General features: G+C 67.8%; 1 protein-coding gene across 5 annotated transcripts in view; it reads left to right on the top strand.

The window, feature by feature from the left end:
- Positions 1-2,472: 2,472 nt before the first annotated feature.
- The window catches only part of SYT7 (synaptotagmin 7), a 31,498-nt gene continuing 20,242 nt past the window's right edge, over positions 2,473-13,728 (top strand). For 2 of the 5 annotated variants that reach the window (XM_069804273.1, XM_069804275.1), the window contains exon 1: positions 2,473-2,778. In XM_069804273.1, coding sequence (XP_069660374.1) covers positions 2,748-2,778 — 31 coding nt within the window. In that variant the 5' untranslated portion in view covers positions 2,473-2,747. The remainder of the gene's footprint in view (positions 2,779-13,728) is intronic. The other 3 variants (XM_069804272.1, XM_069804274.1, XM_069804276.1) reach the window with 3 other exon arrangements.

Genomic DNA, 13,728 nt, shown 5'->3' with positions numbered 1-13,728 from the left:
GGTGGCTGGAGGGCAAGCGTGAATTGGGGTTCATCTCCCTGCACAGCCACCTCCCCGACCTTGGGTGAGCTGGGTTTTCGGCCAACTTTCTCCCTCCATGGTGGCCTGACAGGAAGGGAAAAGCATCTCTGGGTGCTGCTCAGCACCCAGCCGGGTGCTGGCCCCGCGGCAGGAGCCCAGCCGGCGGTGGAGGCTCACGTGTGGCACTCAGCGAGGCGCCGGGCCCGGCTCCGCCGTGAGTCAGCAGCGTTTTACACCCACTTGGCCCTGGTGGAAGTGACGGCGGGCGGCAGCGGAGAGCGGCTGTGTGGGTGCGGGAGGTTACGGTGCTGCCGGGATGTCTGTGCGTGCGGGGACGGGGATTTTAGAGCTTGCTGAAGAGTGTGTGGGAAGCGAGCGGAGAAAAGCAGAGTGAAAGCAAGGGTTTGTGCCAAGGGTTTAATGAGAAGGTTCCCACAAAGGGGTAAAAAAAAAAAAAAAATCAAAATAAAGCTACAAGTCCCCATGAGGAGGCTTTGCCAGCCCCTAAGCAGAGGGGGGCAGAGGGCTGCTCCCTCTTTCCCAGCCCACCTGTGGCCCCGGAGGGCCAGCAGCAGGCTGGCACCCGGCCCCCTCGCTGGAAGAGCTTCGCCTGGGTGTACGTGCAGAAGTTTGCCTGGCACGCGGCTCCCCAGCGAGCCGCACCAGCTGCCGCCCGCGCGCGGGCACCGGCTTTCCTGGCACCGACCCCAAGACGGGCTGTCGCTGGCCCAGCTCCGAAGGGCTGGGAGAAGCCCCCGGCCCCCAGGCGAGCGCCGTGGCGGGCGGCACGCCGAGACGGGCTACGAGGAGCCGGCGGCGTGAGTCAGGCGCACGAGACCGGGTCCCTTATCACCCACATGGCCTCGACGGAACAGGCAGCGCCGAGCGATGGAAGCCCCCGGCACTGGGTTCCCACTTGCCCAGGCTCAGCCCCATCCTTAAATCCAGTCCCTGCTTGTTCAGGGTTTCCTCCACAGCCTCTTTTGCGTTAAACATCATTATAAGGAGATTATTTCCTGCTTCGTTCCCTGTTTTTAACCCAGCCCGGGGGCAAGGAAAGTTGAGGTTTAGTCCCCAGAGCTTCTGAACCACCGTTGCGGTGGTTTTCTGGCTCTTCCCAGCCCAGTACGGCTCCAGAGAGCTTCCACCTGATCCCCTCCATCCCACGAGGCCAGGTTGGGCTCTGCCCCTCGAGGTTCCCACAAGCCCCAGCCCGTCCAGGTGAGTGTCCCAGCCCCATGGCCCCGTGCCGGGGTGGGTCTCTGACCCCCTCACCCCAGCAGAAGGGGGAAGCGGGCACAGACCCCAATCCTGGGAGCAAAGCCCCCAATCCTGGGAGCAGAGCCCCCGGCTGCCGTCATCCTCCCCTGCCGCATTGCCTCCGTCATCCTCCCCTGCCCCATTGCCTCCATCCAGGGACACCTGCTGCACCCGGTTGCAGGGTCTCCTCCTCGGTCCTGCTCCCTCCCAGTCCGGGGACCCCCAGACCAGCACCCCGGGGACATGGCTGGGGGTGGACGTGCCTGGCAGGCCCCGCTGTTTGCACACCCCTGAGTGCTCCGCAAAGCAGCTCTCCCGTTTGTTTGCTCTTCGCCTGCATCTCTGTAGCAAATGTTAAAGAGGCAATAAACGCCGAGGCAGAAATTGCCTTGGCCTGTTGGGGAGGGCGCAGATAACGAGAGGCAGCGCACGGCTCGCACCCGCTCCAAGATTCCGCGCCGGGTTTTCCGCCTCCCGCAGCGGCCGCCGTGCCCGCAGTGCCCCGGCAGCGGCCGCCGCGCCCCGGCACCGGGAAAACCCGGCCTGGATCGCACCGGAGCGGGGCAACAGGGAACCTGCGGGGGTGAATGGGGGTGTGTGTGGCAGTGGGGGGGTTCTGTGTGAGCCGGGGGTGGGGGCTGCCCTCTGTGTGTGTGCGGTGCGTGGGGGTGTCACCGCGCGTGTGTGCCTGCACGCGTGTGCAGTCCCTTCGTGCTACTCATGTGTGTGTGCAAGCCCCTCCGTTCCCGCGTGTGCGCGCCCAGTGCCCCGCGGTGCTTGCCATACGTCTGCGCGCTCCCGTGTCCATGTGTGTCCCACCCCGGGTGCGGTGCGTGGGTGGGTGCCAGTGGGTCGTGTGTCCCCCCCCGCGTGTGCGGTACCCATGGGTGTTCGCGGGTGCGTGTGCGGCACGGCGTGTGCGCCTGTGCGGGACTGCGGGTGTGGCCACGCATGCAACACCCCACGCGTGTCCCCTTACCGTGGTCCCGCCGGGGGGGGGGGGCGCGCGTGTCCCAGCCGGTGGCCGTGTGTGTGTGCGTGTATGTGCGTGTGTGTGTCCCCACCGTGCACAGCACCGACCCCCCCCCCCTTCTCCCCCCCCTCCTTCCCTCCCCTCCCCGGCGGCTGCAGTTTCCTCTCCCGCCAGCAGCGAGCAGCAAGTGGATGCGCGATCGGGGTGCACACGCACACGCACACACACACACACACACACACGCCCCCCCCGCACACACCCGGCAGGCAGGCGGGCAGCGGGCGGGCAGCACGGGCTCCGCGGGGTTGCCGGCCCCCGCCACCGCATGCGGGTCCCCGCCGCCCCGCCGCCGCCTCCCGCGGCCCCCGCGCCCGCCCCGCCGCCGCCGCCCCCCCCCACCGCCGCCGCCGCCGCCGCCGTCTGATGAGCCGCGGCTCCGCCGAACCGGGCAGCCGCCGCCCCGCCGCCCCGCCGCTCCCCGCCGCCCGCCACCATGTACCTGCACACGGAGGCTGCCAGCGCAGGTGAGCGCAGCGCCGAGCACCGGGGAGCCGGGACATACACACACACGGAACACCGGGGACCACCGGCCGCCGCTGCACGGCTCACCCCCCCCCCCCACCCCACCCCATGCCCGGCCCCGCCGGCGGGACCGGCTCCGCGCCGCCCCCCCCCCTCCCCGGGGCCGCTGCCCGGTTTCAGCCCCCCCCCCCCTTACCTCCCCGGCTGCGGTTCTTGCCGGAGTGACCGGTCGGGAGTTACGGTAGTTTAGGGAGAAAGTCGCCGCCGCCGCTTTCAAATGAGTCACCGCCCTGCGGAGCTGCTGGATACCCGGGCCCCCACCCGGGGACAGCCCCCACCCCCAACCCGTGGGGCCAGCACCCGCTTCCCCCGGGGGGAGCGCCTGGACCCGGGCGAGCCTCAGCCTTCTGGGTGAGCCCCCAGCCCCGCTGGCTGCCGGCACCCGGACGAGAATCTGGTGGGCAGCGCGTCACCCCGCTCCTCATCGCTCGCCCCCCTCCATCCTTCTGGGGGTCCCCCGGCCCTGGTCCCCAGCACCGTCCCGCCGCGCCTCCGCTTGCCGGGGTGGGCGACTGGGGAAGGGGCTTCGGCCGGCGCGGTTTTGCTGAGCTCATGCTCCGAAAGCGTCGGTCGGCCCCGTACCGAGGAATCTGGGACGCTGCTGGGCAGGTTTTGGGGTGCGCAGCCGCCCCGGTGAGGGTTGCCTGAGCTGCCGGCAGCCGGTGCGGAGGGGAAGGGATGCCGCCGGTGCGACGCGGCTCACCGGGGCCTGGCAACCCTCGCCCGCGGTGGCCCGGGGCCCGGGGAGCGGCCACCGGCGGGCAGAAGGACAGCGTGTCCTGCGGTGGCGTGGGGACGTGCCGGCGGGGACGCGAGGGAGCACCGACGCGGGGAGAGCGGACGCTGCCGGTGTCACTGGGGCGAGCTGCAGGCGCTCGGCAGAGCCAGGCCTGCGGGAGCCGGCAGGTTGGGGCAGCGGTGGGGGCCGCGACATGCCGTCACCCACGGCAGGTGACGGTGTCGGCGCTGCCCGAGAGTTGGCGGCTCCAGACGAGCCGCCTTCGAGGTGAAGTTTCCACCCGCCCGGAGGTTGAGCGCTCCCTCCCGCTGCGGTCCGGGAGCAGCTCGATCCCACGCCGCCCCGTCCCCGCGACCCCACGGGGATGCCCTGCGGGCAGCGGAGCGCGGCACGGCACCGCGGGCTGCTTGGCCCAAGGTCACCTGGTGGGGCTGGTGGCAGAGCGGAGACGCCAGCCCGTCCTCACCGGCAGCAGCGTGGCAGGGCTGCCCTTCCCTCCCGGTGCCTGAGGTTCGCACCCGCGTTATTTCCCCTCCAAACTTCGTATCTGCCCCCCCGTTTGCCCCTTCGCCCCCATCGGATATCACCGTTGGCGCTCAGTGGGCCGCCGACGGCTGCCTGTGCCGCTGCCGGCACTGCTCGGCAGGCTGTAAGGTTAAAAGGCAGAGCCTGAGCTGCTGGGGTTTGGGGGGGGCAGACCCCCTCTCCCGCCTCCCCACGCCCCGTGGTCCCCGGCTGCTGGGTCTCCCATCACGTGGGAGTTTTCCCACGTCACTGGCAGCGGCTGTGCCCTGGTGCCTGGGGCCGTGGGGTGCTGTGGTGGGGCCGGGGGTGCATACACCCGTGCTGGCAGCTCTCGGCTCATGCTGGGACACCATCTGCTTAATTTACTGTTTCTCCCTGCCCCTGCTTTTCCTCCCGTGCCGCTGCTCAGCCGCGGTGCCGTGCGGATGCCGGGTCTGTCCCCCGCCGATGGAGGCCGGGAGGGTGCTGGTGGCTCACACCTGCACTGGGTTTGGCAAGACCCAGGCGTTTCCCAACGCCACGTCCCTGGGTGAAGCAGTGCCTGTGCCCCCACGAATCCGTATCTGGCTCCTTCAGCCGGAGGCAGCACCGGCCTCGTCCCCTACTCCGTGTCACCGTGTGGGGGATGGCAGCAGCGGCCCCCAGCACTGGCTGCGTGTCGTGGGGGGAGAAGATGCCGTATGGGGAGATTTGGGAAACTTTGCTGCCATCTGGGCCGTGCTTTGCGGTGCAAGAAAAGGGGGCTTTGGGGGCCACAGTGGAGCTTGGAGGTGATGCTGGGGGTGGGAGGTCTGGTTCAGCGGTGGGAGACACCCGAGGGAGCCTGGCCTCGGCTGGCAAGAGGTGTTTGAAATAGAGACTGAGCCGAGGTGCTTCCTAAAGCAGCTCCCTCCACTGGGCGGCTTTGCTGGGGGGCCGCGGGGGGCTGTGCTGCCGGCGGGGCCATCGCCTGTGCTGCCCATGTCCTGTGACATGTCGGGAGAGCCGTGGCCGAGTGCGAAGCACAGATTGGGTCTGAAGACAAAGGTGCCCTCTGTGCCACAGGGACGATGTCCCCCACACCACCCACGCCTGCTCGGGGGGCACCGGGCAGCTCCCTCCCTCCTCCCCGCTGCGATGTGAGACACCCCCCCCTCCATCCCCGTCCCCGCTGCCGATGCCAGCTCTCCCCATTCCAGGGAGGCGGTTGCACCCCAACTGCTTCATCTTCTCAGTGCATCAAGCAGGTACTGGGGGGCCCCGGGCCCCCCTGCCCCACGTCCCCATCCTCCCAGGCTCCGTTCCTACCGGCTGACCGGAGTGTGCCGAGCAGAGCCGTGCCGCGGCGGCCCGGCTGGAGGTGGTGAATCAATAACCAGGCAGCTGCCTGTTTTCCCCCAGCGCTGTCTCAGGGCGAGCGATGGAGAGGTCTGCGTGCCGGTGCGGCGAGCGCCGGGGGCCGTGGGAGCGGGTCCCCGAGGGCTGGGACAAAAGCTGAAAAGCCCGGTTCAAAATGAGCTGAAATATCCCGAGGAGCGAGGCCGGGAGCCGGGTGGGGGGGCCCGGGTGTGCGGGGAGGATGGCGGGGGGGGAGAAGCGTGATAGTCGGGGAAGGCAGACAAAGAGCGGCGGGCTGGCAGGCGGCTGGCAGCGTGCGGGCTGGCCGGCCTCGCTGGAAGCCAGGCACCTGCTGCAGCCACGCGTCCCGCACGGCGCGGGCACGGCGCCGGTGGCTCCAGCCCCCTTCCCTCCCCCCGGCACCCCCATCCCACTTGGGGTTGGGGTTCACCACCCTGCTAGCCCCCAGCCCCTCTGCTGCGCCGGGAGCGGGCTCGAGCCCGGGGGATGCTCCTGCCTGCACCTCGGAGCATCCCCCACGGCCTCACCCCGTCCCTTTGTCCCCCAGCGCTGACGTCCCCCCATGGCAGCTCCATCCCGTCCTCCGTGGCGGTGGGGTGTCCGTGCAGATGCTGAGCCCCCCCCCCCGGCCCCAGGGTGTCTCTCACCCACTCCCTCCCAGGGGTCCTGCCTGCTCTCGCTGTCTCCCCACCACCTCCGACCCATTCAGCCTCCCCACGCCCTGGGTGGGGGGGACACCCACGCGCAGATGCGTGACACGTGTCGTCCCAGGGCTGGAGAGCAGCAAAGACAAGGGCTGGGGGCTGTGGTTAGGCACGGGGTCCGGCTGGGAGGTCTGTTTGATCCCCCCCCCCCACGCCAAGGAGCAAGAGAGGAGCTGGAGGCGGCTTTCCACCGCCTGATCTCGCGGCTTTTCAGCCTGCCGGGGAAGGGCGGGGGAGCGGGGAATGAAGACAGATGCAGATAATATCGCTGCCACCCCCCCCGGCCCCTGGGGCTCAGCTACAATATCTATTATAGATGGATTCAGCAGGGGAAGGGCTTTCGAAGAGCCGCCGGCGGGGCCGGTGTGCAGGGATTGTGTGCAAAGGCAGAGCGGCGGCGAAAACGTCGAGCCGGGGTGGGGGGCCGAGCTCCCCAGGCTGCGACCGGGGTGCTGGGGTGCATGTGTGGGTCCGAGGTGGGCTCCGGGGGGGGGTGACGGGTCGAGCTGTGCCAAGCGGCAGGTCCTGCATCCCTGTGGGTGCCAGCCCGGTCACGGTATGGGGATGCTCTGCGGCTGGCTGTAGGGTTGGGGTACCCCGCGAGCACCCCGTCCCCTCCTGGCGTCCCCGGGCAGCTCTGCTCGCCTGCTGCAGGAGGGAGAGGGTCACCTTGGGGGGAGTTAATGAGGTTTGAAAGGGAAGCGGCCGATCGTGCTGATGGAGATGAAGCCAGGATGGCGGCGGAGGGACGGCACGGCGCGGCAGCCCTTCTCCCTGCCCTCCCGAGTGGGGGGACGCTGCGGGGACAGCCCTGAGGCTGCAGTTTGGGGGGCTCCGGGCGTCCACGAAATGAGGTCCATGCAGCCCTTCCCCTCCGGCTGGGTCTGTGGGACACTGGTGGCTGAGGCAGGGGGCAATGGGTGATGGCCCCAGCTCCCCTGTGGGTGGCCGTCCCCACTCCTCCGGGGTCTCAGCGTGTGTCACTGGAGGATGCAGCCCAGGGACCAGGGTCTGCAGGAGGGTTCCCGCCAGCCCCCCACCTCCCAGGCACCAGCCCACACCTCTGTGTCCCCAGCCCTCCATCTGTGGCCTTCCTCAGCCCTTTATACCCCTCCTCTGCCTCCTCCTTCCTCCCCTCTGAGCTCCATTTCTCCATCTTCCCGTGTGCTCTCCGCCGGCCTTCCTCTTCCTCCCCCAGCACTGCCAGCCCCCTGGTTTGGGGGCTGTGGCCGATGCTGAGCATCCCCCCAGCACCGAGCTCTCTGCGGGGCTTTTATTCCCACGGTGCCCTTCCTGGCCACAAAGCCTGGCATTGGCACGGGTCCCGGTTGGCGGTGGCTGGGGGGGGGGGGGGCACTGCCCGGGGAGGGGGTCAAGGAGCTGGCGAAGCAAGCGGGGGCTCGTGGGGCTGGGCACGGCCATGCAGAGCCTGCTGGCTCCTGTCCTCCCCCGGGAGCCTCTGGCTTTCTGCCTCCCTCTCTCCCGCTGTCACCCAAAGTGCCCGGGAATGATGGAGGACCCTGGGGCGAGAGGCTAAGTGGTGGCGGCGGTGCGAGAGCTGGCAGTACCGCTCGGCGTGGAGAGCCCAGCCTGCTCCTCCGTGCCTGCCGCTGCCGCTGCCGGGAGAGGTTTCTGCACCCCGGGTGAGGTAGGGCTGGGGCTGCCGCCGGGGTGGGAGGCGATGCTGGGGGGCTACCAGGGCTGCGGGGCACGTGTTTTGGGGCAGAAATGACCCGGAGCAGGGGCTGAGCAGAAGCCAGGGGAACGAGGGGCGTCACGAGGCTGTTGGGAGCAGTGGGGTTTAAAATGGGGGGGGCGATGGATGGCAACCCCGCGGGACTCGGGCGTGGGGGGCAGAAAGTCCTCGGGGGGGGTCGGGGTGCTCCTCGGGAGGAGAGATGTGGTGGGGACCACTAGGCAGAGAAACCACACGGCTCTCCGGAAATCCTCGGCCAAAAATAGCCCAGCACCGGAGGAAGGAGCGCCTTCACTTGCCAAATGCTCCCTCCACCACGAGATCCTGCTTGCGGCCTCCCCGGAGGGGGGTATGGGCAGCAGCCCCAGCCGGTGCGGAGCGGGGGGGGGGGGGCTCGCCCGAGGGTGCCGTGAGGGTCTGCTGTGCCACGGGGCCGGCGGCGGTTGCATGCACGTGTCTCCTGGGGCCTTGTGGCTTTGCTGAGCGGCACGTGAACGTGTCGTGCATGCAGCTTGCACGCTGGCCGCATACTGGAGCAGGGCAGAGACACGGCTGCGGCGCTCCGGCGACTGCCGGCGTGCTGGGAGAGCGCAGGCAGGGGGGATGCCGGCGGGCAGCGTTGCCCAACTGGGGGCTTGGCGAGGCGCCGGGTGCCCGGAGCATCCTCTCCTCGTGAGCGGGCTGATTCGGGGACGGGTGCCGAGAGCGAGCCGCGGGATGCCGGGAGCTCTGGCTCGCCTCTCCCGGGGGAGTCGTGAGCTGAGCCCATCCCGGTGGCTACGGGCCACGGCAGGAGGGTGAATCCCGCCACGCTGGTGCACCGGCGGTGCCAGCCGGCCTCGGGGAGGGCTGTGTGGCTGATGCACGACCCTGGTGCCATACCTAAACCAGGAGCGGGGGCTTGCGTTATGAAGGCGGCACGAAATGAAACCCGGGTGCATGAGGGACCCGACAGCTTTAATGGCAAAACACCCGTCCCATCCTCCATCACGCAGGTTTCTCGCGCTGCCCCTCACCGTGGCACCAGGGCCTGAGGGACGCATCCATGGATGGCAGCAGTTTGGGACAGGGGATGTCCACCCAGGCACCGGGAAAGAGCTGTGCAGTGTTTTAGGAGGGTGTCCGCCTCCCCCAGAGCGTGCATGGCGGGGATGATGCCCACAGGCACCGTGCTTCTACCGGGCCCGGGTGTCTTGGCACCGCTGCAGCACCGGGCACATGGGTGGTGGGGGAGAGGTGCCAGGGGTGCCCACATGGGATGCTCCTTGCTGGGTGTCTGGCACCGGCCGTCCCATCCCGTGGGGTCCCCGGTGGAGGAGGCAGCACCGTGCCGGGGGTCTGTGATCGTCCGGAGGCAAAGCCCCCGGGGCAGGCAGCTCCGTGTGGGGGAGGCAGAGACGGACAGATTGACAGCTCCGGGGGATGGACAGATGGCTGGATGGAGAAGCAGATGTGTACGAGGGATGGATGGATGGAGAGATTGATGGATGTGTTGGAGAGGAGGACGCACGGAGAGACAGACAGATGCACAGATGGAGAACAGACACCCGTTCCCTTCCCTCTCGCCCCGGGCATGCCTGGGGTGCTGAGCTGCGGCACCGTGCCGGTCCTCTCCCCTGAGGCTCGTCCGATGGTGGGATGCTGGCCAGGACCCCGCCGGGACAGCGGGACAGCCGTGGGGCTCCTGACATCCCTCACCGAGCAGCCTGTGTCCACAAAGCCCCCGGCAGCCCCCGGGCAGGTGGCACTGCCGGACCCAGCCGGCTCAGCCCTCCGGCTTGCCAGCTCTGTGGCCGCCCCTTGGCACACTAAGCCTGGCTCAAAGCAGCCCCAAAATGCCCGTCAGGTTGTTTCCAGGGATGGCGGCGAGGCCTTGTCCCCCCCCTCAGAGGTTTTGCATCCTGGCAGCCCCTCTGTGCCCGGCCACTCTCCCTCTGCCCGCGTTGGGGCCGTGGGTTTCACCTGCCTGCTCTGCCGGCTGGGCAGTCCCGCCGTGGTCCTGCCCTGCTCCCACCCGCATTGCGCCCGGGATCCTGCACAGGAGCGAAAGCTGCAAATTTGTAGCTTTTCAGCTGCAACCTAAAAATAAGAGGTTTGGGAAATATCTAGCAAATGAGTGGGAGGATGAGAAGAGGAGGAATTAATGGCCTAGCGCCAGGCAAACAGCATCTGGGAAGCCCCGGCGTGGCAACACGGCCACCTCGCTCCCCGCCCCGTGGCCCTCCGTCACGGCACGGCCCTCCCGCGGCGCAAGGGGATGCTCTGATGCCACACGGGGCAGGATCAGGCCCCTTCCCATCCCCCGCTCTGCAGCGTTGCCCCATCCCCTCCCCATCATCATCATCATCATCATCCCCATTTGGGCTCGGCGTCACATCCCACCCCAGCTCCGCGCGGCTCGCGGCGACGGCTCGCGGTAAAATGTGGTGGTGGGGATGTGCCGCTCTCTTGGCACCTTCTCCCGCTTCCCCCCCCCCCCCCCCTCCCCGGCCATGCACGCGTTTCCGCTGCCGGTTTGGCTCGGCGGCGGCGGCGGTGGTGGCGGCAGGCGGCTTGGCACGGGGAGAAGTTTCTCTGCGTGGAGCTGTGGCGTGCTGGCTGCGGGGAGAGGCTTTGATCGCCGCTTACCAGAAAGTGCAGCGGGTGGTTGGGGATGGGAGGGGGGGGGTCTGCACAGCTTTGATTTCTCCCCCGGGGTACTTTGCATCGATGGGTCTCGCTGCTGGGCCAGGGTGGGTTGGAGGATGCTGGGGGAGACGGGGCTGGAATACTGAGTAGACATCACACCCACCCCTCCCTGTCTGGCCCCAAGCTGGGCATTCTGGGCTCTGCACCCAAAAATATGGCCCTGAGAGCCTGGCTGGGGCCATCCACGCTGGGGCATCTGTGGAGAGGTTGGCCCCAGCCCTGGTGCCGGCAGGTGCTGTCAGTTTGTGCCCACCACTCGTCCAAAGCCCTTGGCCACTTGCCACTCTATGAACAGATTTCCAGCCTCTCTGTCCTGCTCAGGAGCCTTTCACTTGGGAGAGCAGACAGGAGCTGAAACCCTCGCCTGGGTGTCCCTTGTGGGGGCTTTGCCCTCCCAGCACTGCCACGTGCCGGGGCGGGAGGTGCTGCTCCAGGGCCGTGGGCTTCGGTGCAGGTCCGTGGTGGGGAGTTGGGGGCGATGGGGGAGCTGTCGGTCAAGTCTGAGTGCTGGGATGGACACAGACAGGGAATCCCTGCTGCAGGGAAGGCAGTTGGGGGACAAAGGGCTGTAGCTGCCTTTCAGTGTGAGGGTCTCGCTGTGCCAGACTCAACTGATGTCTGTCCTGAGTGTGCACAGGGCCACTGAGATGCACAAAGCAACCGAGATGTACAAAACCACTGAGATACGCAAAGCCACCAAGATATGCAGGGCCACTGAGGTGCCCAAAGCCACCAAGATATGGCAGGGCCACCGAGGTGTGCGAAGCCACCAAGTTATGCAGGGCCACCAAGGTGCACGAAGCCACCAAGATGCGCAAAGCCACCAAGATGCGCAAAGCCACCATGATGCACAAAGCCGCCAAGATGCCCAAAGCCACCACGACGCACAGGGCCACCTAAGTGCACAAAGCCAACGAGACAAGGACCCGGGCCAGGGAGGAGCAGGGAGCAGGCTGGGGCACCGGAGGATGTCCCCAGGCTGGGCAGCCTGCGCAGGAGCACCCGGCTCTGCCACGGCACCGGCACCCACCGCCACGGGGCTGCCTCCCTGCGCATCACCGGTGCCGGCGCTCAGCCGCGTGTCGAATCCATTGGCATCAGCAGTTCTCGCCGCGAGCGCCTCGCCTCCGCTGGGCCGATCTTACAGGATCTCCGGCTTACACGCCGCTTAGAGAAGAATAATCCCTCTTAGATTTCTGCACCTCTCGCTTGTCCTCGGGTCGGGTTTTGAAGTGTTTCCTCCGCAACCACAAAGGCTGGAGCTTGCTCATGCTCTGGAGGCAGCTAATCCCGTGCCTGCAGGAGTGGCGGCTTAGGAAAGATGGGCACATAGCGGCACGCTGCCGTCGCCGCCACCGGCCCCCTCTCCCAAGCACCCGGAGGGGCCATGGGCACTGAGGGCTCTGGTGGGTGCAAGGGTTTGCCCTGCTTGGCCAACTGCATGGATCCCCCATGCAACGGTGCACACTTGCAGGAGGGTGTCTGGCACAGGGACCCTCTCCCTGTGTGCAGGGACCCTCTCTCCCCGGCACGGGGACCCTCTCCCCCGGCGCGGCTGGCTGCTGCTCACGCAGCGCCCCGCGAATCCCACGCTGAAGAGCTGCGGCACTAACGAGGCGGGTAATCCCCTCATCAATAACCGGCTGTAAAAGTGGAATTATATCCCATCAAGCGGCATTGAATACTGATGGAACAGCTGCAGGGCCGTGACGCTGTGCCACCCCCTTCCCCAGCCTCCGCAGCCATCCCCGGCGGCGGGTGCGAGGGGATGGGGAGACCCGAGACCCAGTGCCCCCGTGGTGCTTCAAGCCCTTTGTATCCTCCAAGGGTGGACACCAGGTCTCCAATGCACGGAGCAGCCCCTCACTGTGCTCTTGGGATGAGGCAGGACCAGTGAAGGGCAGGTGTGATTTGGCGGGGGGGGGAGCATGCACCTGCAGGGACCCCAGGGCAGGGGGTGCGGACCCCCCCAATGGATGGGGCTGAGGTCCCACCGCTGCCACCTCGCACACTCCCGGCTATAGCCGTGCTGGCAGAGCAAAGAGATTTATGGCAAGTGGCGGGGAAGGAGGGGGCAGAGGCGGCGGTAAACAAGCACCGTGTTTGTCACCCACTCTCGGAGCTGCGTCTCCGTGCATGCTGCGGCCACGCAGATCCCCGTGTCCCCTCCAGCCCCTCGGTGCCCCCGTGCCCACAGCCACCCGCCCCACGGCATCCCCATGCCAAGCATCCCAACCAGGGAGCTGATGCTGCCGGCACGGGGACCCCACGCAACACCCCAGGGCAGGGGACTAGCCAGGAGCTCCGCTCTGCTCAGCTTCTCTAATTAACCAGTGCTAATTGCCCGGAAAACAAGTCATTTAAATCATGCTGAGGGCAGCAGTAGCCCTGGGGTAGTCCCCAGCCCTGGGGACACGGCCAGCACGGGCTGAGGGACATGTGTCCCCACCAGGGAAGTCTGGCACCCGCCTGCACAGGGACCCGTGTGGCTGAGCCTGGAGGTCGCTGGGGGCTAACAGCCATGCCGTCGGGAAGCCCCCAGCATCTCGGCGTGGACCCCCCAGCCCCCCGGACAGGGAGGTCCCTGCTGGCATAACCATCGGGCTCACCGGGTGATGCCAGGCTTGAGGCTGCAGTGGCAGCTTGGCACGAGGAATTCGGCCAGGGGCAGGTACTACGCGTGGGAACCGGCACGCACCCACGTCCCTCTCCAACCCCTTGGGTGACAGTGTCCGGACGCCGTGCTGGCTTTCTCCTTCCTAAGCAGGGTAATGCCTCGCTTGTGCCATGCCAGCACCTCTGCAGGCAGCGCTCATCCCTTCCCCTCGCCTTCTCCCCTTTGATTTCCCTCTCGGCAGATTACATTGAGGATGAACTTGACCCCGCGAGGACCGAAGCATCTCTTGAAGCTCCGGGCTAAGCCCGGAGGGGTTACGGCGGGGGTCACTCTCACCGCAGTCATTAGCATGCCTCTCTGCCAGGCAGGGCACCCTGCTTTTGGCATGTCACGGTGTCCCCAAGCAGGCATCAGGGCTGCGGGGGGCATAAGACGGGGGTGAGCTGGCGTTTCGGGGGGCAGAGGAAGGCTCACCCCGATTCCTAGCCACGCCAGCCTGCCCGGTTAGCCCATGGGCCAAACTTGAACCGGTCGGGGTCCTGCACTGCCGCGAGCTGAGCATCCCAAGGGGGGGCTGCCCCAGCC

Source organism: Haliaeetus albicilla, chromosome 16 (genome assembly GCF_947461875.1).
Source record: "Haliaeetus albicilla chromosome 16, bHalAlb1.1, whole genome shotgun sequence".
Classification (NCBI taxonomy): Eukaryota; Metazoa; Chordata; class Aves; order Accipitriformes; family Accipitridae; genus Haliaeetus; species Haliaeetus albicilla.
Note: the sequence above shows the minus strand (reverse complement) of the source record. Positions and strands in the feature narration are given on the sequence as shown.